Source organism: Aythya ferina (genome assembly GCF_964211825.1).
Source record: "Aythya ferina genome assembly, contig: HAP1_SCAFFOLD_29, whole genome shotgun sequence".
NCBI classification, from domain to species: Eukaryota; Metazoa; Chordata; class Aves; order Anseriformes; family Anatidae; genus Aythya; species Aythya ferina.
In genome coordinates this window covers 3,832,012-3,858,972 of record NW_028181463.1, presented here as the reverse complement: position 1 = coordinate 3,858,972, position 26,961 = coordinate 3,832,012, and the positions used below count along the sequence as shown (strand labels likewise).

General features: G+C 50.4%; 3 protein-coding genes across 3 annotated transcripts in view; 2 read left to right on the top strand and 1 right to left on the bottom strand.

Annotated features, from left to right (window-relative positions):
• The window catches only part of LOC311427925 (olfactory receptor 14C36-like), a gene marked incomplete at both ends in the record, with an annotated part of 221,329 nt that overhangs the window by 97,257 nt on the left and 97,111 nt on the right, over nucleotides 1-26,961 (top strand). The window lies entirely within an intron of this gene.
• LOC311427995 (olfactory receptor 14C36-like) lies at nucleotides 14,794-15,732 on the top strand (the record flags this gene model as incomplete). Its single annotated transcript, XM_084539566.1, has 1 exon — nucleotides 14,794-15,732. The coding sequence occupies one exon, from the start codon at nucleotides 14,794-14,796 to the stop codon at nucleotides 15,730-15,732; it is 939 nt and encodes a 312-aa protein (XP_084395692.1).
• LOC311427994 (olfactory receptor 14J1-like) lies at nucleotides 20,358-21,284 on the bottom strand (the record flags this gene model as incomplete). The annotated part of the gene is made up of 1 exon (XM_084539565.1): nucleotides 20,358-21,284. The coding sequence occupies one exon, from the start codon at nucleotides 21,282-21,284 to the stop codon at nucleotides 20,358-20,360; it is 927 nt and encodes a 308-aa protein (XP_084395691.1).

The window sequence follows — 26,961 nt, the reverse complement described above, 5'->3', positions numbered from 1 at the left end:
GGCTGCAGTTACACGGACAAAGACCACTGCTGGAAGTGGAGGTGTCAGACCTCCAGACTCTGCTTTTCCTCCTGATGGAGTTCTCCAAAGAAGTCACCCTGGATGAATAGCAGTAGGAGAATGATGCTCCAAATGGAAATGCAACAACATTCAGCCTTTGAATCAAGAAAATATTTTTATTCTGTGCTTTGTGAAATCTTTTCCCTTAACTACGTCCTGCAGGTCTTTTCTGACATCTGCTGGTCCGGGGAAGTGCCTCAAACACAACAGGGCCACTGGAGGTTTTCCCTGGTTGCTTATGGTCAGACAGCAAAGCTCTGCCAGAATACCCAGTATTTTTTTCAGTACTTGAATGATAAAGCAACAACTCATCAGCTCAAAAGATTCAATCCCTTCCGTAAAATGTCTCATGTGAAGTGTAATTTCTATCATGAAGAAATGTGATTTTTCCGGATGCATATTCATCCCAGGAGAAGAAATACTGGTGTTCAGCTGTAGTTGCATTGTCATCGCTTTTCTATCATGGTGTGCTCCCTCCCTCATCTTCCAGGCACAAAACTCATCTTGATTACATAGACCCTGCTGAATGTCCCCTTTCCAGCTGCCTGTCTGGACCTATGCACTTCCCATCATTCTCCTGGTTTGCCCTCCTCTTACCCTTTAATCATTCAGACCACTCTCAGTGACCCAGTTGCTGCTTGGAGTTTCAGTGAGTTCGAGGTCGCCCATCTCTCAGCAGTCTGTCTAATGGTTTCCTTAGTAAGACCCTCCTCGTTTATCATTGAATTTGTATGATATGGATTAATATTAACACAATTACTTAAAATTTCCTATTAATCACTGTAAAATACATCATGTACAGTCATCCTTTTGGGAAGGTAAACATCACTGGAGGCAACAAAATAAGGAACTTGAACTTCTTATTTATTTATTTATTTTTTTAAATTTCAGTATGATTTCCTGTTGTTTGTTTTGAAATAAGAAAAACCCTGCTCTTCCCACCTAAGCAGGGCTTCAAAGGTCAAAACCTAGACCAATACCTATAGGAGAATGATGCTCTAAACTGAAACACAACAAAATTCAGCCTTTAAAATGAAGAAAGATTTTTATTAGATGCTCTTTGAAATCTCCCCCCTTAACTACAACATGAAAGCTCTCCAATTAGCTGAACAAGTCTTGAATACTTGAAGAAAATGGTGGGAGAAAAATGGCTCCTTAGGAGTTTCTGTTTTTTAATGAGTTCCATGGTGTATTTTGGTGCTGAGTCAATGAAACTTGGGTACTGAGTGGAGAATGATGCAACTGTGCGAAAAAGCAAACTCAAAAGGAAAAGCTGAAGTGACTTGGACAATGGGCCCCACTGAGGGCTGTTACTAACAAACCTTCCCCAGGGACTGCTTAGGGCAGATAATTGGAGGCCATGATTGCAGACAGGCAAAGCACTGTGCTGAGAAAAGTCTTGGTTGGTTTTGGTGAAGCAAAAGGTCTAAAGCCTGACCCCAGCCACTGTGAGGAGGGATCCTGCACCCCCTTGTCTGGCTCAGGACTTTTCTTGGGGGTCTGAGGAATGCGGAGGGCAGTGTGATGCCACGAGAGGAAAACTTGTATGACACCATCCTGTCTCTGCACAGGGTTACAAGGAAGCAAAGAGGCTGCATTTCAATGACTACATCTCATTTTCTCATAAGCTCTAGGCAAAGTGTCAGGACTGTTGGGGCCTTCCCTTTTTAACAGCTACCTGTGTCTTTTCCTTTGCATGCTTTCCTATGCTGTCAAACACTTTGTCTCATTTCCTGGAAGTCTGCAGACCCCCTATCTCTGTTCACCACCTTGCTCTCATCCCAGCATTTCCATCATTTCACCAACATCTCATCAACCCTCACCAGCTGTTCCTTGAAAAACAAAGCTAGGGTCTGATCATAGATACTAACCAGCACCTTCCAAGCCATGGGCCTGCTGCTGGCCTTGCAGCTTCTTGTGGAGACACAGCCAAGCCTTGTACCTGCTTCTGCCCAGTCATGGACTCAAGCAGAAGGGACAGGACAACCCATCTGGGGGCCTTCTTTCTGCCTGGGTCCTCCTGGGTCTGGAGGCAGAGGGGATCCCCCAGTCAGCATGCCAAGCAGGTGCCTTGTGCTGGCCTAGCAGGGCCACTGCCAGATGTCAGCCCAAAAGTGCAGCTCCCAGGGAGAAGTCAAGGCTGACCTGCCACCTACTTCAAGCAGAAGTGACCTCCCAGTCCCTTTCCGTGACAGGTTCCTGCTGCTGTCCTATCAAGTGCAGAGACAGAAGTGACCTCAGAGTCCCTGCCACAGTCACATTGCTCCTGCTGGGGCAGGAGATCCTGAGGCAGAGCAGAGCTCCTGAAAGCATACCCTCCCATCTCCTCCTTGTGGCCCACAAGCTGATCAGATCCATGGCCCCTCACATTAATTTGGAGTTAGGGTTTTGTTTAGGTCCCTTAAGCAGTTTTCTAGTGTTAAATAGACCATTCTAATGCTACTATTAAGGGCAGAGATCAGAGTGATTAAGAGAGTAAGAGCTAGGGGAAGTGGCTATGGGCTGAGTTTTGTCTTCTAGGGATACTTTGAGGTCAGTCATTGGAGTAGTGGATTCCTGTCAAGGTGCTGAGTAGCATTTGGGTTTAGGAATTTAGTTTACAGGTTGAAGCCAGGGAATAGCCTCATATGACTATTTTAAGTCACAGTTACGGCAGCATCAGCAGAACCTGAACCCTCTTACCTCTACAAAATCCTTAATTTCAGCTGGCCAAGCCCCTATTCCCTCCTCTCAGTCTCACATTTCTCCTGGGCTGTCTTCTCCTGATTTCCCCATATAACTTATCTTTTTAGGGGCATGTTTATGATGCCTTGCATGATCTTAGAATATCTGTCACTGCTATTTTGGCTACTCTATTCCCAAGAAAAGTGGCACTTAATACATGATGGAAAAGGACAAAAATGTCCATCAGAACAGCCTGCACAATGTGCCCAGCAGCTCTGCAGTGCCACAAAAGTGCTGTTCCTCCCTACAAGTTTCCTTTCCAGAATGGCTCCTATGGCTCCAGGGTAACTTTACCCAGGCACTCACTTCCGCAGGCCAAACCACCCTTGCTTGCAGGCTCCACATGTCTCTCCAAGCCTCCCTTCTTCCCCTGCCGTAGTGGCACCTCAGCGCAGCAGGTTGGTGCATCTCCAGGCTCAGGGGTGTTTCCTGAGGGCCTGTCCCATGTGGGGAGTGGTGGGGAGGAAGAGAGCAAGGTCATCTCCTGGGGCATGGCTGAGCACAGCCCAGACATCCCGCACCGTGGGCAGGCCCCTGCTCCCAGGCTGAGGCACACATGCAAGGTGGACACTTGTCCATCAGTCCAGCTTCACGCAGGGACCTTCAGCCCTGTCCCGGTCCCAAGATTTGGCTACTTCTCCACCCACAGACATACCCTGCTTTCCATTTGGGGACTCAGGCAGGACTTTAAGGATCTGCTAAAGCCCTGAGTGTCCTTGTTTCTCACAGCCTTCTCACAAGTCTTTCTCCTGGCCCTCCCCACTGCCCAGCACTGCCTCTCAGGTGGCTCTCAGTGACCCTTCAGAAGGGCCTTTGGGCTTCCTCTATTGTCCTACTGCTTATTACCACTTTCCTGGCTCCTTGCAGAGCTTCTCATCCATTGTGGGGACAAAGACTGGCTGGGACGGCATTTCTCTCTGCAGATCAGGCCGTGTGGTGCTGTGTTTTTGATATGTGACCAGAGCAGTGTTGGTCACCCATGGCTGTAGTCGCTGTTCCTGAGCAGTGCTGGCACAGCATCAAGGCCTTCTCTGCTTCTCACTCTACCCTGGGAGTTAGTTAGCTGCAGGTGGGCAAGAGGCTGGGAGGAGAACCTGCTGTGACAGCTGACCCAGTCTGAGCAGTCTGAGCTGCCCATGCACTCCTCAGATTCACCTTGTTTGTTACCTGAAACGACCTTGCACAGTCATTTTATGAGGTTCTAATCACTACCCACTGAGCACCCTGTCCCTGGAGATCCCTTGACGTCTCCTGGAAGCTCCAGATTCCTCTCAAAGGTTGGCATTGGCCATCAACCCTACTGCAGGGTGCAGTCTCATGGAGATGAGTCCAAGACCAGTTGTCATCTCCTTAGGCAAGTGCTGCCCCAACGGGAGTGCTTAGTCCTGCGCTTGGTCGCTCACAGACCACCCTGACACTTTCATCCTGTGTCCTTTACTCCATGAAGAACCCCAGAAAACAGAAGAGCAGGGAGCAACCCCTTGGCTGTGTTCCTGATAGCACATTTGGAAGAGGTGTCCAGGCTTCTAGGTTTGCCCTGAGCAAGACCCTCTTGTTACTGTGGTGCTATCAGGGAGGCAGCTGTGACCCAGGGCTGCACAGTGCCTGCTGCTGCCTGCAGACACAGGGATGCCACTGCAGAGACAACAGGACTGTCACCAAGGTACATGAGATATCAGGGCTTACCCAGAAAGAAAAGAAGCACAATGTGGAAGCAAAAAGAGAGCAGCAGTGAAAAGGCCACGTCCTGCTGCTGGCCATGGCCATGGCTCCAGGGAAGCAGCAGCCCCGACCCAAAGGCAGCAGAGAGGCAGAGCCCAGCAGGCAGTGAGGGGCAGCCCCGAGGGCCACCGGGGCTGCTTCTGCATGTGTCAGCTGGGCTCTTGGCCCTGAGCCCCTCCTGCGTGCTGGGGCTGCTCCCCCAACTCCATAGCAGATGCAAAGAGGGAGCAGCTGACACCACCAAAATTCATAGTTTCTTTATTGTTTTTATCCAAACAGAGAGCCTGGTACTGTAGGTATATTAGATGATTGGGTGACAGATAATAACTTAATTAATAGGTAGGATTACACAAGTAGAATTCAGTCAAAATTACAAGTTTAAGAAATAATTAAAAAAATAGAACAATTACAAGCTATTGTAGGAAGAGTTTTTTTCAGATAACCTCTCTTTCCTGTTATTTTTATAGACACATTATTGATGCCAAAGAAGCATGTGTCCAAAGAGTTTCCTCAAGGCTTCCTTGAGCTCCTGGTTCCTTATGCTGTAAATGAGAGGGTTCACGGCTGGAGGCACCACCGAGTACAGAACTGTCACCATCAGGTCCTGGGATGTGGAGGAGATGGAGGGAGGCTTCAGGTAGGCAAACAGGACACTGCAGACAAACAGGGAGACCACGGCCAGGTGAGGGAGGCACATGGAAAAGGCTTTATGACGACTCTGATGAAAGGGCATTCTCAGCACTGTCCTCAAGATTTGCACATAAGAAAATGAAATGAAAACAAAACATGTAAAGGCTAAACAGAGAGTAACTACAAGAAGCACAATCTCCCTCAGCCAGGACTCTGAGCAGGAGAGCTTGAGGATCTGGGGGATTTCACAGAAGAACTGGTCCACAACATTGCCTTGGCAGAGGGGAAGGGAAAATGTAGTGGCCGTGTGCAGGACAGCATTGAGAAAGCCACTGCCCCAGGCAGCTGCTGCCATCTGGGCACAAGCTCTGCTGCCCAGGAGGTTCCCGTAGTGCAGGGGCTTGCAGATGGCAACGTAGCGGTCGTACGACATGACTGTGAGAACGTAATATTCTGCTCCAAACAATAAGACAAAAAAGAAGACCTGAGCAGCACACCCTTGATAGGGGATGGCCCTGTTGTTCCAGAGGGCATTGGCCATGGCTTTGGGCAGAGTTGTGGAGATGCAGCCCAGGTCCAGGAGGGCGAGGTTGAGGAGGAAGAAGTACATGGGGGTGTGGAGGCGGTGGTGGCAGGCTACGGCACTGAGGATGAGGCCATTGCCCAGGAGGGCAGCCAGGTAGATGCCCAGGAAGAGCACGAAGTGCAGGAGCTGCAGCTCACGTGTGTCTGCGAATGGCAACAGGAGGAACTCAGTGATGGTGCTTCTGTTGGACATCTGTTTTTTTGGGATGTGTTCCTGCACATAGAAGAGGAAGAACAGTAATAACATACAACAGATTTATCAGAGAAAAATTAATCCCATTTCTCATCTAATATCACCAGAAAAGTTGTCCACTTCCAGTAAGACATTTGGCAGGTCCCTTTCATGAGTTCTTCCTGATGCTGCCTGAGGGTATCCCTGGGAGCAGGGGACTCCTTTGTGGGCAATGGAAGAGTCAGTTATGCCCAATAGCCAGAGGAAAGGCAGAACATGGTGTAATCTCAGACTCACTTCACTGCTGATATCAAAGAACCTTGCCCCAGTGTTGCTCCCGGGTTAACCAACTTCAGAGCATATATATATATACAGATTTCTTTAATTTTTATTGTATATGGTCAGATTTTTTGTGGTTGCTAATCTACCACACCTGCTGAGTTTTTCTGAAACAGAAACCCTGAGCATTTCTCCTGCACTTGATGGGAAACTTTGCGCATCCTAAGAGAAAAAGAGGCAGTCCCTATAGCGCGAAGTGTCCTTTAGTGAGGACAGACAATCTGTCCATCAGTGCTGGTTTCAGCTGCCCTGTGAGAGCTGCAGGAAAGTTCTACTCAGAGGTTGACCTGAGAAGAACCTGAACACTGCTGAGAGCAGAGACATCCAGGCTCAAAGTGCCCATCTCCTGACGCCTCACCTTCTCCCCGTACTCCCCTTCCCCCAAGCACACTGAGGGCTCACCCCATGGGCATGTGAAACCCCCATCCCCAGACAGCCTGGGAACAAGACCAGCAGCAGCACGGCCAGCTGGAGAAGCCAGGAGGAATGCCAGCGTGCTGCTGCCAGGGGAGGCAAGGCCAGGGAGGGACAGACGGACACTCAGCAGACCCTCCTGTGCTGCAGCTCTGCCTGCAGACGAGGCAGCTCATGCTCAGTGTAGGCAATCTGTACTCTTCTCAAATTGGCTGAGGCCTCCCAAAGACAGGGCACTGGGCATTGGAGGGTTTGCAGCTCCTAAAGAGAAGCTAGGATAAAACCTGAGAGGACCACAATGATGATGTTGGTGTAGTCTGTGGGCTGAGGTGTGGGAAGGGACATCATGAAGTTAAATGATGAAATATTAATCCCTCACTACAATGCTCTAGCAGTCTCAGTCTGCAGTACAAACCTGACCACCTATTACCATGAAACCAGCCTCCACTCTACCGCAGGTATCTGCAAGCACAGGCTACGGAAAATGTCTTGCCTTTCAGGTAGCCCCTGCCTTGGTCTTCCTTTTGAAAAATCCAATCATAAATGCCATTCTCTAAAATATTTTCTACTCATTTCTGGAGAAACAGAGAGACCCACCCTGCCACATGCTACCAGCTGTCAGATGTGCCAGCTGTAGAAGACCCCTCTGGCAACCCCACCTGCATGGCCCTGCTGCGAGAGCCTCACGGTGTCAAGAGCCTGCAGATGTGTCCTGCCACACGCTGCCCTCTGTTGTTGCGCTCCTCAGTGCCTCCAAGCCCTCTCTCCTTCTCTCCTCTCTGTGTGCCAGCTGCAGTCAGAGCCCCCAGCCCTGCTGTGCTGTGCAGAGGAGCTGCTCCTGGCCACAGCTGTCTCTCTGCTTCATGGCACTTTCTGAAATGTGTTTTCTTTGTCCCACGAGCCTGGCCCAGCTCAGCAGCACAGCATCAGCCCAAGGCACTGCAATCACCCCTCTGGGGGCTTTGCTGATGAGCCCACAAACCTCAGGCACTCAGAGACAATTGAAGACAGCTCTCCAGAAGTCCAAGTCAGAGGCAAGTTTCCTGCAGTGTCCCCCTGAGGGCCAGCACTGACACAGCCTCCCTTGGAGCTCGTTAGAGCAGAACCCTGGAGGCAGTGAGGACAAGGAGACAAAGGCAGCGTGAAGGTGACACTGATGTGGAGGAAATCTGGATGTGTGTCACCAAGCCCAAGGCCCAGCGCTTGCCCCATACCCTGGGAAGAGAGATCCTTTCCTTTACAGGTTACTCAGGCCTCTTTGTGGGGCAGTAGGAGATGGGGATGTGCATGGCCAAGTGCAGGACAATGGTACGACCCCTGCCTGGTTCATGGGTGGGGGTGAGGAGGCAATGAGGCCCTGGTGCTTTAACAAGATGTCTCCTCATTGGCTTTAGTGGCTTAGATAGCAGCCATTACCATGGATACAAAGATTTTGTTTCTGTTGGGACTTTCAGCCTTTCCAGTGTCCTTGCTCTTCTCTGAACCAGGCTGTCATAGGAAATCCCAGCCCTGTACGTTTTTACCCATTCCTGTAGACCATTTTGTTTGTGGTGTCTCACTGAATCTGAGCTTAGTCTGTTAACTCCGATTCTCTTGGTGGCCATAGTCTGTGTAAGGCAGCTCTGTAGGAAGCTGGCCTGGTTCCTGGTGAGCAGGCACCACTGCTCGTACGGCATCCCTCATGGAGGGTGTTCACAAATCTATGGAGCTGGATGGGATATAGCCGAGGGTACTGAGGGATCTGGCAGAAGTGCTCACCAAGCTGCCTTCCATCATTTATCAGCAGTCCTGGCTATCAGGGGTGTTCCCAGTCAGCTGGTGAGTAGCAACTGTGATGGTCACCTACAAAATGGCTGGAAGGAGGATCGTGGAACTACAAGCCTGTCAGTCTGAACTCGGTACTGGGGAAGCTCTTGGAGCAGATTATCTTGAATTCCATCACACAACGCTTCCAGAACAACCAGGTGATCAGGCCCAGTCAGCATGGGTTTGTCAAAGGCAGGTCCCGCTTGGCAAATCAGATCTCAAGGTGTGACAAGGTGATGCTCACAGTGGGTGAGGGAAAGGCTGTGGATGTGCTCTACCTAGACCGCAGTAAGGCTTTTCCATCTTTTCCCACAACATTCTCCAGAGAAACTGGCTGCTCAAGGCTTGGATGAGTGTACGCTTTGTGGGGTTAAAAACTGGCCCAAAGTCATGGTAAATGCAAATAAATGCAGTTGGAGGCCTGTCCTTAGTGTCCCGCAGGGCCCAGTACTGTGGCCAGGTCTCTTCAGTATCTCCATCAATGATGTGGATGAGGGGATCGAGTGCACCCTCAGTAAGTTTGCAGATGACACCAAGTTTGGAGTGAATGTTGATCTGGTAGAAGGGCTTGTGAGGCCACAACTCGAGTACTGTGCTCAGCTCTGGGGCCCCAATAAGGATGTGTATCTATTAGAAGGAGTCCAGAGGAGGGCCATGAGGACGATCAATGGGCTGCAGCCCTTTTCCTAGGAACATGCTGAGGAAGATGGGTTTGTTCAGCCTGGACAAGAGAAGGCTCTGGGGAGACCTTAAAGAGCCCTTCCAGTACCAATAGGGGGCCTACAGCTGGGGAGGGACTCTTCATCAGTGTCATGATAGGAGTAGCGGTAATGGTTTTAAACTGAAAGAGGGTAGATTTAGATTAGCTATTAGAAAGAAGTTATTGACTTAGAGGGTGGTAAGGCAGCGGAACAGGCTGCCCAGGGAAGCTGTGGATGCCCTATCCCTGGAAGTATTCAAGGCTAGGTTGGATGGGACTTTGAGCAACCTGGTCTAGTGGACGCCGACTCGATGGTGAGGCAGAGTGAGAAGCAGAGAAGGCCTTGATGCTGTGCAAACACTGCACAAGAACAGCGACTACAGCCGTGGGTGACCAACGGTGCTCTGGTCACACATTAAAAACACAGCACTGCAGTGTTGCAGGAAGCACGGCCGAAAGCACGACAGACACCAGTAGAGTCAGATCATGCTCCATTTTATTGCCCGAATAGCCTAACTTTTATAGAGAACTTAACAGGGGTGGACAGTGTTTCACACAAGATTATTGGTCAAAGCACTCAGAAAAACAACTAGAAGAAAACAACCCCACCTGCAAGAAAACAATCCCCTTGTGATTAGTAGTCACGTAGACCTTATCCTTGATACCCGCTGCTGGTAACAATATTTTCCTGCATTCCTCAGTTGGGCGATGTGGGAACACTGTCATAGATGCTTCTCACAGTTATCCTGGTATCTTGGTTTGCTCAGCTGCAGCAGGCCGTGGGATCTATGCTGTTTCCAGATTCCCTCAACACTGCAGGGGTTGCTCTGCAGAGGAACTCTGTCCCAGCCAGAATCAGTGTCCCCACAATGGACAAGAAGCTCTGGAAGGAGGCAGGAAGGTGCTAATAAGCACCAGGACAATTGAGGAAGCCCAAAGGCCCTTCCGAAGGGTCACTGAGTGGCACCTGAGAGGCAGTGCTGGGCAGTGGGGAGGGCCAAGAGAAAGACTTGGGTGAAGGCTGTGAGAAACAGAGACGCTCAGGGCTTTAGCAGCTGTCTGTGGATGGAGTAGGAGGACGAGGTCACTCCTGGGACTGGGGCAGGGCTGAAGTTCCTGCATGAAGCTGGGATGATGGAGAAGTGTCCACCTTGCATGTGTGCCTCAGCCTGGGAGCAGGGGCCTGCCCATGGTGTGGGATGGCTGGGCTGTGCTCAGCCATGCCCCAGGAGATGACCTTGCTCTCTTCCTCCCCACCACTCCCCACACGGGGCAGGCCCTCAGGAAACACCCCTGAGCCTGGAGATGCACCAACCTGCTGCGCTGAGGTGCCACTACTGCAGGGGCAGAAGGGAGGGTTGGAGAGGCACATTGGGCCTGCGAGCAAGAGTGGTGTGGCCTGGGGAAGTGAGTGTCTGGGAAAAGTTACCCTGGATCCATAGGAGCCATTCTGGAAAGAAAACTTGTAGGCAGGAACCATACTTTTGTGGCACTGCAGAGCTGCTGGGCACATTGTGCAGGGTGCTGTGATGGACTTTTGTGTCCTTTTCCATCGTGTCTTAAGTGGTGCTTTTCTCAGAAATAGAGCAGCCAACAGAGGTGTGATGGATACTCTGAGATCATGAAATCCATCAGAAAGCTGATCCCAATGAGATGTCTGATATGGGGAGGTCAGGAGAAGGCTGGACAGGAGAGATGTGAGATTTGGGGGAGGGAATAAGGGCTTGGCCAGCAGAAATTAAGGATTTTGTAGAGGTAAATTGGTTCAGGTTATGCTGATGGTGCTGTAACCGTGACCTAAAACAGTCATATGCGGCCCTTCCCCACTTTCAATCAGTAACCTTAAGTCACAAATCTAAATGCTGCTCCACACCCTGACAGGAATCCATTACTCCAATGTCTGAACTCAAAGATTCCCTTGAAGTCAAAACTCAGCCCATAGCCTCTTTCCCTTAACTTTCCTCTATTGCTCACCGTGATCCCTGACCTTAACACTAGCATTAAAAGGCTCTCTTTAACCCTGGACTTCTAGGCAGACCTGAACAAAATCCTAAATTGCAAAGCTTGCCAATAATTTAACCACAGGCTTGACACCCCAGGCAGAACACAAAAGTCTTCAACTAAAATGTTACCTAAACTCTAACTCAGAAAGGTGAGCCTTGTTCCCTAATGCCATACATGAACAGCTAACACCCAAAGCCCCTGTTCCTGTCCATTAACCTCATCACCTTCAGCCCCTCTCCTGAACCTTGACTTCAGGTGCTTGGCCCCTTGTTGCAGGAGAAGAACTGTGAGGCTGCTGTGCAGTTGCTTGGCATTCAAAGATGAATGTGAGGAGCCATGGGTCTGATCAGCTTGTGGGCCACAAGGAGGAGATGGGTGGGAATCCTATGAACCCTACCTCAGGATCTCTTGCCCCAGCAGGAGGAATGTGACTGTGGCAGGGACTCTGAGGTCACTTCTGTCTCTGCACATGATAGGGCAGCAGCAGGAACATGTCACGCAAAGGGACTGTGAGGTCACTTGTGTCTGGAGGTGGCAGGTCACCCTTGGCTTCTCCCTGGGAGCTGCACTTTTGGGCTGACATCTGGCAGTGGCCCTGCTAGGCCAGCACAAGGCACCTGCTTGGCATGCTGACTGGGGGATCCCCTCTGCCTCCAGAGCCAGGAGGACCCAGGATGAAAGAAGGCCCCAACATGGGTTGTCCTGTCCCTTCTGCTTGAGTCCATGACTGGACAGTAGCAGGCACAAGGCTTGGCTGTGTGTAGCCAAGAAGCTGCAAGGCCAGCAGCAGGCCCCTGGCTTGGAAGCTGCTGCTGAGGTGACTTGTGTCTGGTTGGCTGAGAGGCCGCAAGGAGCCTGCTGGGTCAGGATGCCTACTTCAGGAGTGGTTTCCACCCTGATGGGGCTTTCTGTGGTAGTAGGAAACAGCAGGAGAGGAAAAACTGCCACAAAGTGCACCATGGATGGTTGGCACTGGCTACAAGGAAGTAGAAATATCCAGGGGAACAACTGGTCTTGCTGCTAGAGTCTAAGGCAAAGAAGGCATTAAGTGTCTCAGCCTTTACCTTATCTCTAGATCATTAACAGATTTCCCCCATGTCCAATGAAGGATGATGATTCTCCTCAATCCTCCTTTATTTAAAGTATTTCTATAAGCAGTGTTTATTGTCTTTGACAGTAATAGACAGATGGAGCTCCAGCTGGGTTTTGGCCCTTTGAACTTTGACCTGCACAGCCCCTTAACATTCAGGACACAGCTCCAGACAAACTGACAGCATGCATGAGAATGAAGAACAGAAAAAGTAGAATCTGGCAGCCTTCCACCCACTGTTTTTCTGTGACTCTGTGTTGCAGTTCCATTCAAGTGATTACTCCTGTATTATCCAAACTTTCCTGAAGTCCTGATGCTACTATCCTGTCAGAGATAGCACAATCACATGAAGGTTGAACTGTCTGCCTGCAGCCATGAATGGCTGACAGAATGGAGCATCAGTGTCGAGGAACCCTGAGAAAATGCAGGATTTTGCCTATAGAAATCTCTTGTCATTTACAAGGAGACGAGCCTCGTCCTTTGCCATAACAATAGGAACCCCACACATCAGGGCAGACTGGGACCCTGCTGAGTGAGCAGCGCCCAGGAGGAGGAGGGCCTGGGCACCACGAGGGATGCCATAGGAGCAGTGGTGCCTGCTCAGCAGGAACCAGGCCAGCTTTCTACAGAGTTGCCTTACGAGGAGCATGGCCACCAAGAAAGTCTGAGTTATCCGAATCAGCTCAGATCCAGTGTGGCACCACGCAGAAGAGTGTTTGCAGCCCTCAGGAAAAGAGGTACAGGTCTAGGGGACCCTAGGACAGCCTGGTGTGGAGAGGATAAAGGGCTATGGCAAAGCTCAAAGTCCCAGCGGGACCCAGGTCTTTGTGTCCATGGCTATGGCTGTTGTCTCTGTCACTGAGGCCTATGAGGAGACAGGTGAGGAGACAGGAGACAGGTTAAAGCACCAGGGCCTCGTTGCCTCCTCAACCCCAACAATGAAGCAGACAGGGGTCGTACCATTCTCCTGCACTTGGCCATGCACATCGCCATCTCCTACTGCCCAGGAAGAGCCCTGTGAAAGGTGTGAAGGGAAAGGATCTCACTTCCCAAGCACTTGGGGTCAAGGCCCAGCCCTTGTGCTTGGTGACACACATCCAGGTTTCCTACACATCAGTGTCACCTTCACATTGCCTTTGTCTCCTTGTCCTCACTGCCTCCAGTGTTCTGCTCTAACGAGCTCCAAGGGAGGCTGTGTCAGTGCTGGCCCTCAGGGGGACACTGCAGGAAACTTGCCTCTGACTTGCACTTCTGGAGAGATGTCTTCAATTGTCTCTGAGTGCCTGAGGTTCGTGGGCTCATCAGCAAAGCCCCCAGAGGGGTGATTGCAGTGCCTTGGGCTGGTGCTGTGCTGCTGAGCTGGGCCAGGCTCGTGGGACAGAGAGAGCTCGTGGCAAGAGGGCCCTGGTGCAGAGAGACAGCTGTGCCCAGGAAACAGCGCAGCAGGAAAGAGACACAGAGGCACAGACACAGAGAGAAGAAAAGGAGAGAGTGGCTGAAGGCAGTTGGGAGTGGAGGATTCTGAGAGCTGCCTGCAGGAGAAACCTGCACAGCCCTTGACAAGGTAAGGGTCTGGCTGCAGGGCCATGCAGCTGCAGGTCCTGGAAGGGTCTCCTCCTGCTGGGTCTTGTTTCTGGGAGGGCAGTGGGCAATGCAGTAGGCTTTGAGAGTCCTGCTGGGTTGCAGTGCGAGGTGAGGAAGTCTGGCAGAAGCCCCTTGGAGTGTCATAACCCAGCTGCCCCTGGTCAGACAAGAGCCAATCGGCTAAGCCTCCACCAGACACTGTAGGGAGTACAGCTGGGATACTGGGACACCCCAGCTTGTGGATATCCAGCTCTGTTTATGGGGCATCCTCCTGCATTGCAGGCTACTCTCCAGCAGGATGCAGTTCTCTTGTGGCATCCTTGTGTTATCCAGGATCCCGAAGAAAAGGACACCTCCTTGGTAAGACCATGTCTGTGCTACTGGATGGCAGTCTGTGCATAGCTGGAGTGAGGCCTCTGCACCCCTTGTTAGGAGGGAAGAACTGAGATCCTGTTCAGTCCCGTGGTGACAAGGTGAGGATTCTGTCCAGCTGCACTGGGACTGGGACTTCTCTGCTCTGAGCTGTCTCCGGTTTCTTCTCAGGGAAACACCACAGTGGGATGGTCCTACAGCTCTCAGAGAGGTGACAGGGCAGCTGAGAACACTGGTGTTCAGCAGTGGCATCTGCAGATCTGCTCTGCATTCAGATGAGCTGTTTGCAACAGTACTGCAAATCTCATTGTCCTGACAGGTGGACTCCATGTCCCCCATGTTTCTGCCTCCCTCCTGCTGCACAGAAGGAAGGACTCCTCTGCAGCCCATAGCAGCTCCTGCTCCAAGTGCCACTCTCAGGCAGCACCAGCCACAGCTCAAGCAAGAGAGATTCAGAACTGGTCTCCTGCAAAGCAAGAGGCTAGGCTAGGGGGTACACTAAGGCTTGCAAGAAGTATCCGCCAGAGAAATGTGTACTAACTATGTTCTGACTTATCCTCTGCAACAGAAAACTGTGTCCAATGTCAGAAAATGTCCAACATCAGCTCAGTGAGTGAGTTCCTCCTGCTGGCATTCGCAGACACGCGTGAGCTGCAGCTCCTGCACTTCGTGCTCTTCCTGGGCATCTACCTGGCTGCCCTCTTGGGCAACGGCCTCATCCTCACTGCCGTAGCCTGTGACCACCGCCTCCACACCCCCATGTACTTCTTCCTCCTCAACCTCGCCCTCCTCGACGTGAGCTGCATCTCTACCACTCTGCCCAGAGCCATGGCCAATGCCCTCTGGGACACCAGGGCCATCTCCTATCAAGGCTGTGCTGCTCAACTCTTCTTTTTTGTCTTCTTCTTTGGTTCAGAGTTTTTTCTTCTCACAGTCATGGCCTATGACCGCTACGTTGCCATCTGCAAGCCCCTGCACTACGGGAGCCTCGTGGGCAGCAGAGCTTGTGCCCAGATGGCAGCAGCTGCCTGGGGCAGTGGCTTTCTCAATGCTGTCCTGCACACGGCCAACACATTTTCCCTGCCCCTCTGTCAAGGCAATGCTGTGGACCAGTTCTTCTGTGAAATCCCCCACATCCTCAAGCTCTCCTGCTCAGATGCCTACCTCAGGGAAGCTAGGGTACTTTTCTTTACTCTTTGTTCAGTCTTTGGTTGTTTCATTTTCATTGTGCTGTCCTATGTGCAGATCCTCAGGGCAGTGCTGAGGATGCCCTCTGAGCAGGGCCGGCACAAAGCCTTTTCCACGTGCCTCCCTCACCTGGCCGTGGTTTCCCTCTTTGTCAGCACTGCCATGTTTGCCTACCTGAAGCCCCCCTCCATCTCTTCCACATCCCTGGACCTGATAATGGCACTTCTGTACTCGGTGGTGCCTCCAGCACTGAACCCCCTCATCTATAGCATGAGGAACCAGGAGCTCAAGGATACAGTGAAGAAAATCTTTGGATACACTGTTACAGTAATATTCCAATAGACCTAACTGTACTTTTAGTTTAAAATGTGTTTATGACAATCTCATATATTTTTTGTATTTCTATTTCTTAATAATAGTGCTTCTGATTAATTTTTTTTTCCCAGCCTCCTACCTTTTAATTTAATTTTATTTATTTATATATATATATTATGTTATTTTCTCATGTACATATAGAACCAGGCTTCCTGTTTAGATAAAGACAATAAAGAAATAGAAATTCTGTTGAGTCCATGACTGGACAAAAGAAACAGAAAAGAAAGAAGAAACAGAAATTCTGCTGACTGTGGGATCCCCTCTGCCTACACACCCAGGAGGACATGGACAGAAAGAAGGCCCCCAGATGGGTTGTCCTGTCCCTTCTGCTTGAGTCCATGAGTGGGCAGCAGCAGGCACAAGGCTTGGCTGTGTCTAGCCAAGAAGCTGCAAGGCCAGCAGCAGGCCCCTGGCTTGGAAGGTGCTGCTGAGGTGACTTGTGTCTGGCTGGCTGAGAGGCCGCAAGGAGCCTGCTGGGTCAGGATGCCTACTTCAGGAGTGGTTTCCACCCTGATGGAGCTTCCTTTGGTAGTAGGAAAGAGCAGGAGAGAAAAAACTGCCACAAAGTGCACCTTGGAAGTTATGCACTGGCCACAAGGAGGAAGAAATGTCCCTCAAAGTATATTGCTGTGGTGCCAGAAGTCAACTAAAGAGTGTGATCAGATCCTAGCTTTCTGTTTCAAGGAACAGCTAATGAGGGTTTGTGAGACATGGGTGAAATGATGGAAATGCTGGGATGAGAACAAGGTGGTGAACAGAGATGGGCGTCTGCAGACTTCAAGGAAATAGGGCAAAAGTAGGATAGCACAGGAATGCCTGCAGAGGATAAGGCAGAGGGTGCTGGTAAAAAGGGAAGGCCCCAACAGCCCTGAGGTTTTTGTTCCTTTGTCTGATGAGGACATGAGTAGTCATTGCACTGGAGCCTCATTGCCTCCCTTAAACCTGTGCAAATGGAGGTGTTATACCATTGTTCTTCCCAAGGCATCACACTGCCCACCACATCCCACAGATCCCCTGGAAAAGCCCTGAGCCAGACATGGGGTACAGGATCTCGCCTCCAGTAGCTGGGGTCAGGCCTTGGCCCTTCTGCTTCGTCAAAGGAAACCAAGACTTTTCTCAGCACACTGCCTTTGCCTGTCAGCAATCATGGCTTCCAGTTATGTGCCCTAACAAGTCCCTGGGGAAGTTGTCTTACTAACAGCCCTCAGTGGGGCCCATTAATACTCCAAGTCACTTTGACTTTTCCTTCTGACTTTACATTCTTAAGCAATTGCATCGCTCTCCTCTCTGAGGAGTTCCATGGTATATTTTGGTGCACAGTCCATGAAGCTCAGTACCTGAGCTTCATTGACTGTGCATGTAAATACACCATGGAACTCATTAAATTGAAGAAACTCCTAAGATCTCTTCAATACTTTTCTTCATGACTTCAAAACTTGTACAGCTAATTACAGAGCTTGTGTGATATTCTTAAGGAAGAAGATTTCAAAAAGCACCTAGTACATATCTTTTCTTGTTTTAAAGGCTAAATTTTGCTGCATTTGAGTTTTCAGCATCATTCTTCTATTGCTATTGGTCCAAGGAAACTTCTTTGGAGACTTCAATAGGGAGCAGAGAAAAGCAGAGTCTGGAGGTCTGAAACCTCTACTGCCAGCAGTGGTCTTTGTCCCTGTAACTGCAGCCAAGCTCAGCGCATGAAACCTTTTCAAAGACAAGTCAGGCATTCCTTGGGTAAAATAATGAAGGAAATAATAAAATAAAATAAAATAAAATAAAATAAAATAAAATAAAATAAAATAAAATAAAATAAAATAAAATAAAATAAAATAAAATAAAATAAAATAAAATAAAATAATAAATAAAATAAAATAATAAAAAAGTTGAAATGACCATCAGAACTTGAGAAATTCTGGTTAAATCTTATTAGACAACTGGACATGGTTCTCTTGTGTCTTCTGTCAAAACCTCAGGATGAAAAGTAAAAAAATATATCTTCAAGTGGCTTTAGATGTACCCATGACCTTTGCCTCTTTTGGGAAATTGTTCTCTTTCAGCCACGGAAACCTAAATTGAGTAATGTGAAAAGACCTGCCCAGTCAATAGAGTAGGGCAAAGTCCTTCTTCCTGTGCTATAGATGCAGAAGGTAAAAAGAATTGCATTGTGCCTGACACTACTCTGGGATGTGTAACCCAGGTCAGGCAACTTTACCTTAGTGCTGACAAGTCCATCCCTAAAGCACGCTCCCAAGCTCTGCATCTACACCTTGGCTCTCCAGTCGATGACCCAGCTCATGGATGGCAATCAGGGAGTCTAGGTTACCACGATGCTGCCTCAGGTGCGCCACCATGGTAGCCATTGGCACCTGCTGTTCTTCAACCCTCAGCAAACCCACAACAGAAGGATTCTGTGGAAGGCCAAGCAATGTAGACAACTGTTTCATGTCCTTTGTCTCCAAGACAGCTCTGCCAAAGCCCCACTGGTGGTGCCCTCTTGGAACTTTGAAGTTCCCTCTTCTGAGACAGTCTATGCCGAGGATGCACATAGCCTCTGGACCAGTCCCAATCGGGTGCTTTTGCCATTCCTTCCCAGTTAGACTCACTTCAGCCTCCAGTACAGTTATCTCTTGGGATTCCCCTATCACTCCAGAAATACAGGTGTGTTCTACCTCTTTTTAGCTTGATGGCATCAGGGTACTCTGGGCACCGGTGTCCAGTAGAGCCTGATACATTTGTGGGTCTGATGTACCCGGCCATTAAATATACCCATTCCAGTAAATCCCATTGTCCCTTTCCTCCCTGCTTCCCCCTGGCTGGAAGGAGGACCCCTCTAGTCCTGCTCGTCATATTTATTACTGTGTCTGGTAGACAGCACACTGGAAACACGTCCCACCATGGCACTGTCATTCCATGGTGCAGTGGAGAGAGTGTTGATAGCAAAGGGATGCATTCGGGTGTGGAAGGTGGGGCCCAGCAGAGACGAGGAATCAAGGCAGTGGGGTGGGTGAGGCCAGGAGAAGCAGCCCAAGGGATGGTGCTGCTTGTGAGGACACGTTTGTGGCAGCAGCCGGAGTGGGCAGCAGCTGTGCGCAGGTGAGGGGAGGCCAGGAAGTGCATGCCAAGAGTGCTCCTGCCAGCAGAGCCAAGGCGAGGACCGAGGCCAAGAGGAAAGGCAGGCCCAGGGCAGGAGGCTGCAAGGGCCATGCTGAGCTCCCTGCCCCTGCAGCAGCCGCCCTGGTTCTCGGCCTCCTCTCCCCTGCCCCTGCAGCTCTGGGCTCCCTTGGCACAGCCCTGGCTCTGCAGCACCAAGCCCTGCTGGGAGCCCTCCCCTGCATGCTGCCACCGCTCCCTGACGCTGCTGTTGCCCTCTGCCGGGCACTGCCCAGCCCAGCCCAGCCCCTGCCCACCTCTCCCCAGCTCCCTGCCCTCTCCTCAGCCCAGCAGCCCAGGCTGGTCTGGTCCCAGGGCAGTGCCCACCGCAGGCTGCTGCAGGGCTCTGGGCACGGCCACCACAGCCCCAGCCCATCGCAAGACACTGCAGCTGCTGGCACAAAGGCGGCTCTGGGCCTCCCCAGCAGCCCCTGTACTGGGGCCAGCCCCAGCTCAGGAGGTGGAGGTCCGTGAAGCTGCAGGAGCCCTGCTCTCTTGCCTGGCAGATCCCCAGCACACAGTGCCTGTGCCCCACAGGTCCAGCCCCGCTCCCCAGGCCAGCACAAGATTCCTGGCCCAGCCACAGAGCAGCTCCACATTCCTCTCCAGGTTGCCATTTGCCATCAGACTAAGCACTGCTGGGACAGTCCCAGGCCAGTCAAGGCCAGTTATTGTTTGCTGAGCCATGGCCAGCCAAGAAGGGAGCTCCCAGTCCAGCACTACACTGAGCACTCTGAAATTCTCATCCACAGTGAAGGCCAGAAAAGCAAGAGGCCCGTTCATGCAGCAGTTCCTTGGGTATATTTCTAGCACCAGCTTTGGAAGAGCTGTGCAATGAAAGAGATGCCACTGTACAGACAACAAGATTGTCAGCAAGATACATGAGATCTCAAGACTTAGTTGAATGTGAAAGCACAAGAGAACAATGAGGAAGTCAAAGGGAGCAGCAGTGACAAGGCCATGTCCTGCTGATGGTCATGGCCATGGCTCCAGGCAAGCAGCAGCCCCGACCCGAAGGCAGCAGAGAGGCAGAGCCCAGCGGGCAGTGAGGGGAAGCCCTGAGGGCCACCGGGGCTTCTCCTGCATGTGGCAGCTGGGCTCTTGGCCCCGAGCCCCTCCTGCGTGCTGGGGCTGCTCCCCCAGCTCCAGAGGAGAGAGGACCTCTGACCAGTGACATTCTGAATGCATTTTGGATGCCTTCCTTATTGTCTATATTCATGGCGGAAACCTAGCTCTACAGGTACATGAGATGAGTGGGTTAAAGTAAATAAATTAACATGTTGAAGGTTAAAAATTCCATTATTCAAATATAAATCATATTTAAAATTGTTAAAGAATAATAATAATAATTGTCCCCTCATATTCCCAAATAACTTCTCAGTCCAATTAATGTTTTTATTAAACATAATGTATTATGACAATAATAATGACCACATCACTGATGCTTAAGAAGCATGTAAAAAAACAATTTTAATCAGAGCATTCTTGAGCTGCTGGTTCCTAATGCTGTAGATGAGGGGGTTCACTGCTGGTGGCACCACCGAGTACAGAACTGCCACAACAAGGTCCAGGGATGGAGAGGAGAATGACGGGGGCTTCAGGTAGGCAAATATGGTAGTGCTGACAAACAGGGAGACCACGGCCAGGTGAGGGAGGCACGTGGAAAAGGCTTTGTGCTTGCCCTGCTCAGAGGGCATCCTCAGCACTGCCCTGAAGATCTGCACATAGGACAACACAATGAAAATGAAACAACCAAAGACTGAACAAAGAGTAAAGAAAAGTACCGCAACTTCCCTGAGGTAGGCATTTGAGCAGGAGAGCTTGAGGATCTGGGGGATTTCACAGAAGAACTGGTCCACAGCATTGCCGTGGCAGAGGGGCAGGGAAAATGTGTTGGCTGTGTGCAGGACAGCATTGAGAAAGCCACTGCCCCAGGCAGCTGCTGCCATCTGGGCACAAGCTCTGCTGCCCAGGAGGCTCCCGTAGTGCAGGGGCTTGCAGATGGCAACGTAGCGGTCATAGGCCATGATGGTGAGAAGAAAAAACTCTGAACCAAAGAAGAAGACAAAAAAGAAGACCTGTGCAGCACAGCCTTGATAGGAGATGGCCCTGGTGTCCCAGAGGGCATTGGCCATGGCTTTGGGCAGAGTGGTGGAGATGCAGCCCAGGTCGAGGAGGGCGAGGTTGAGGAGGAAGAAGTACATGGGGGTGTGGAGGCGGTGGTGGCAGGCTACGGCGCTGAGGATGAGGCCGTTTCCCAGGAGGGCAGCCAGGTAGATGCCCAGGAAGAGTGCGAAGTGCAGGAACTGCAGCTCACGCATGTCTGCAAATGCCAGCAGGAGGAACTCAGTGATGGAGCTGCTGTTGGACATCTGCTTTTTTGGGGATGTGGTCCTGAATAAGGATGAGGAGAGTAATAAAGTTCAAGAAACGTATCAGAGGAAAACAAATTCCATTTCTCATTTAAAATCATCACGAATATTGTGCACTTTCTGGCAGACATTTGGCAGATCCCTTTCATGTGTCCTGATTCATTCTTCCCGAGGGTGTCTGTTGGAACAGGAGGCTTTACTATGGGCAGTGCAGGAGTCAGTCCTGTCCTACAGCAAGAGCTGAAGAGGAACATGGGGGAATGTTGGTTTCACTTCCTTTGTGATCTCAAAATATTTTGCTCCAGTGTTGCTCCCTGTTCAACAAACTGCAGAGCAGAGCTGTGGAGCCTTTTTTATTTTATATTATTTTATTTTATTTTATTTTATTTTATTTTATTTTGATTTTGATTTTTTGTTTCAGCTGTCCCACCACTCCTGAGGAGTGTTTCCAAGTCACAAACCCTGGTTATTTCTGCTGAACTCAAAGTGAATCCTTGCAGATCATCATCAGAGAAAAAAGGACTGTCACTTAAGTGCACAGAGTTCTTCAGGGAGGACAGCCAGTCTGTCCATGAAGTACAGCCTCAGCTGCCCTGTGAGAGCTGCAGGAAAGTTCTACTCACATATTTGACTGAAAAGAACAAAGACACTGCTGAGAGCAGAGGAATCCAGGCTCAAAGTGCACATCTACAGACTCCTCACCCTGTCCCCGTACTCCCCTTCCCCCAAGCACACCGAGGACTCACCCCATGGGCATGTGAAACCCCCATCCCCAGCCAGCCTGGGAACAAGACCAGCAGCAGCACGGCCAGCTGGAGAAGCCAGGAGGAATGCCAGCGTGCTGCTGCCAGGGGAGGCAAGGCCAGGGAGGGACAGACGGACACTCAGCAGAACCTCCTGTGCTGCAGCTCTGCCTGCAGAGGAGGCAGCTTCTGCTCATTGCAAATGATCTGTGCTCTGCTTTGACTTGCAGACACCTCTCAAAGAGAGCGGGTATCATGGCTTTTGTATCTCCTAATGATCAGCTAGGATAAAACTTGTGAGGACCACAATATGATCTTGATGCAGTCCACGAGATGATGTTTGGGAAGGTACTTAACAAATTTCATCACTGACATACTGATTTCTCAATCCAATGCTCCAGGAGTCTCAGTGTCCTATACAATCCTGACAGTCCATTACCATGAAATCTGCCTCCCCTCTACTGCAGGAGTCTGAAAGAACAGACTGGAGAAAAAGCCTTACCCTTCAGATAAGCTAAGCATCGATCTTCCTCTTGAAATGCCGTCATAATGCCATTATCTAAAGCATTGCGAACAGAGAACAATTGGGACAGAGGTTTTACAGGCTTAGGCTGTGCCAGCTGTAGGAGACCCCTCTGGCAAACCCAGCTGCACTGCCATGTTGCCAGAGACTCATGGTGTTAAGAACCTGCAAATGTGTCCTGCCACATGCTGCTCTCTGTTGTTGTGCTCCTCAGTGCCTCCAAGCCCTCTCTCCTTCTCTCCTCTCTGTGTGCCAGCTGCAGTCAGAGCCCCCAACCCTGCTGCGCTGTGCAGAGGAGCTGCTCCTGGCCACAGCTGTCTCTCTGCCCCACGGCCCTCTTGCCACGAGCTCTCTCTGTCCCATGAGCCCAGCCCAGCTCAGCAGCACAGCACCAGCCCAAGGCACTGGAATCACCCCTCTGGGGGCTTTGCTGATGAGCCTATGAACCTCAGGCACTCAGAGACAATTGAAGACATCTCTCCAGAAGTCCAAGTCAGAGGCAAGTTTCCTGCAGTGTCCCCCTGAGGGCCAGCACTCACACAGCCTCCCTTGGAGCTCATTAGAGCAGAACAGTGGAGGCATTGAGGACAAGGAGACAAAGGCAATGTGAAGGTGACACTGATGTGTAGGAAAACTGGATGTGTGTCACCAAGCACAAGGGCCAGGCCTCGACTCCAAGTGCTTCGGAAGTGAGATCCTTCTCCTTGACAGGTTACTCAGGGCTCTTTGTGGGGCAGTAGGACATGGGGATGTGCATTGCCAAGTGCAGGAGAATGGTACGTGTACTGCCTGCTTCATGGTTGGGGGCGAGGAGGCAATGAGGCCCTGGTGCTTTAACGATCAGCTGTCTCCTAATCAGTGTCAGTGGCATAGACAACAGCCATAGCCATGGACACAAAGACCTGGGTCCTGTTGGGACTTTGAGCCTTGGTAGAGCCCTTAATCCTCTTCACACCAGGCTCTCTCATGGACTCCTGGAAATGTACCTCTTTTCCTGAGGGCTGCAGACCCTCTTCTCTGTGGTGCCAGACTGGATCTGAGGTGAATCGGATAACTCAGGTCTTATTGGTGTTCCTGCTCCTCATAAGGCATTTCTGCAGGAAGCTGGCCTGGTTCCTGGTGAGCAGGCACCACTGCTCTTATGGCATTCCTCGTGGTGCCCAGGCCCTCCTCCTCCTGTGCACTGCTCACTCAGCAGCGTCCCAGTCTGCCGTGACGCCTGGGGTTATTCCTCTTTTGGTGAAGAACAAGGCTCATCTCCTTGTAAACAACAAGAGATTTCTATAGGCAAAATTCTGCAGTTTCCCAAGGTTCCTTGTCACTGATGCTTCATTCTGTCAGCCATTCATGGCTGCAGACAGACAGTTCAACCTTCATGTGCTCTCTCTGACAAGATAGCAGCATCACGAGCTGCAGGGAACATTTGGATAATGTAGGAGTAACCAGTTGAATGGAACTGCAACACAGAGTCACAGATAGGTATTGGGCGGAAGGCTGCCATATTCTACTTTTTCTCTTCTTCATTCCCATGCATGCTGTCAGTTTGGAGCTGTGTCCTGAATGTTACGGGTCTGTGCAGGTCAAAGTTAGAAGGGCCAAAACCCAGCTGGAGCTCAATCCGGCTATGACTGTCAAAGACAGTAAACCCTGCTTATAGAAATACTTTAAATAAAGGAGAATTAAGGAGAATTATCATCCTTTATTAGATGTGGTGGAAATCTGGTGATGATCTAGAGATAAGTTAACTGCTTAAGTACTTAATTCCTTCTTTGCCCCAGTCTGTAGCAGGAAGACCAGTTGTTCCTCTGGATATTTCTTCCATGACATGGCCAGAGCAAAACTTCTAAGGTGCACTTTGTAGCAGTCTTTTCTTTCCTGCTCTTTCCTACTACCAAAGAAAGCTCCATCAGTGTGGAAACCACTCCTGAAGTAGGCATCCCAACCCAGCAGGCTCCTTGCGGCCTCTCAGCCAACCACACACAAGTCACCTCAGCAGCACCTTCCAAGCCAGGGGCCTGCTGCTGGCCTTGCAGCTTCTTGGCTAGACACAGCCAAGCCTTGTGCCTCCTGCTGCCCACTCATGGACTCAAGCAGAAGGGACAGGACAACCCATGTTGGGGCCTTCTTTCATCCTGGGTCCTCCTGGCTCTGGAGGCAGAGGGGATCCCCCAGTCAGCATGCCAAGCAGGTGCCTTCTGCTGGCCTAGCAGGGCCACTGCCAGCTGTCAGCCCAAAAGTGCAGATCCCAGGTCTATGTCAAGGGTGACCTGCCACCTCCAGAAAGAAGTGACCTCACAGTCCCTTTCCGTGGCACGTTCCTGCTGCTGCCGAATCAACTGCAGAGACAGAAGTGACTTCACAGTCACTGCCACAGTCACATTCCTCCTGCTGGGGTAGGAGATCCAGAGGCACACCTGACCTCATCCCAGCATTCCCATCCATCTCCTCCTTGTGTCCTTGGATCTGATCACATACCTTTCACCTCATATGACTCTTCCACTGCTGTGGGACTGCTGCAGGACCTCACAGTCCCTGTGCTGCCCTAAGGGGACAAGCAGCTGAAGTTAGGGGATGTTGAAGATGAGATGTGCTGTGTCTTGTTGGAGAGCTTTGCGGGTTAGGTGTTTATTGTAACATTTAGGGATTAGAGGTCACCTTCTAGGGTTAAGGGAATGGTAGGGCTTTGACAGAGGGTTTGGTGTTCTGCTCAAGATGCCTGCTGAAGGTACAGGGGAACAGTAAGCTTTTTAGGTTAGGGTTTTGTTTAGTTCTTGTTTGGGGGCTAGGGTTAAGGCTGGCATTTTAATCCTTGGTTAGGCCTAATCATCCTTCTGCTCACCCTCTTAGTAGAAGACGGGTTTAACATCTGCCTTTTCTGAGTCCTGAGGAACATCTTTTTGATCAATCTGTCCTTTCCAAGGTGTTTGAGATACGTCTTATGACAACGTCTGCAGCTTCACCAGCACATCTCTCACCCTTCCCATACTACCTCTAAGCAACCCTAGGATTGACCAGGGGGATAATGAAGGTTTCCGAAAGTGCTTGGTTACAATCTCTAAGGAGGGCTGTTCTGTGCTTCACATGGAGAGTGATGAAGTCATACAAAACAGTGACACTGAGGACAGAAGAGCAGGTGGGTGTCCTGGTTTCAGTTAGGACAGTGGGTCAGGCCTTGGGCCTGCCAGCACAGGACACACACACATGAAAACTGCGTGAGAGGGAAGAGGAAGATTGGATCCAAAATGTAGATTATGAAAGGAAAGACCATGAGTATCACTGTGGCATTGCAGGAGAGCTCCAGAAATGTTGCAAAACCACAGAAGGTGTCTATGACACTGGGGCCACAGAACTGTAGCTGGGCGGAGAAGAAAGAATTCCTGTACATGAGAGAAATTCCCCTGGTTCAGGTACAGCTGCCTTCTGGAGTCAGACCTTCCACTTCCCAAGCCTTGCAGAGAACAGGGGTGGCATACAGCCCAGGGCTGATCATAGGACATGGCCCCCAGCAGGAAGCACTGCGGTCATGCAGGAGGTGCAGCTGAGAGTGCTGCCACCTCTGTGAGCAAAGGGGGTGCTGTCCCCAGCCAGGAAGCTGGCCAGCATCTGGCGCAGGGTGCTAGAGCTCTGCAAGGAGGATAAATCTCCCACAGGAAGAAGGCCATGGGCATCTGCAGGTGCTTGTTGGCAGGCACCAGCATAGTGATGAGGTTGTTCTACATCCCAGTAAACAAACTGGTCATGAGAAAGAGGAAGAAGAGATTTGTGTATGGGTAGAGGATCTGAACAGCTAGAAAATTCAATGAATGGTGTCTTAGCATCCCATTCCCTTCATGGAAACACTTTTAGACCAGTGTGATCCCCCTCCCCCTTGTTAACACATGAATGAGCAAGATGTTTCTTTCTCAGCTCCTAAAAGAAATAGATGAAGGGTGTTCAGAGGGGTGAAATGATCCCTGCTTGTCATGCCTGAGGTGTCCTGCCATGCAGTGAGAATGGGAATAGGTGTTAAGGGAGAGAATCATTTTTTGTGGTGTCAAGTTAGGGTATGGGCAAACATTATGGTTTAAGGTTTGGTTTAGGTCAGGCTGGAAGTCTAGGGTTAAATAGAGCATTTTAATATTATTGTTACTACCCTCTTGAAGTTTAGAACCATTTCCCTTGTCCTATGATAGTCATAGAAATCAGAGAAACACAAAGTTGGGAAGGACCTACAGGATCATTTAGTCCAACCTTCTTATCACTAACACTACCCACTAAGTTACTAAATCATATTTCCTAGCACCTTGTCCTGGTGCTTCTTGAGCACTGCGAAGGTCGGTGACTCCTCCACCTCCCTGGGCAGACCATTTCAGTGCCTGACTATTCTTTGAGAGAAAAAGTTTTTCTGTGATATCTAATCTAAACATCCCCA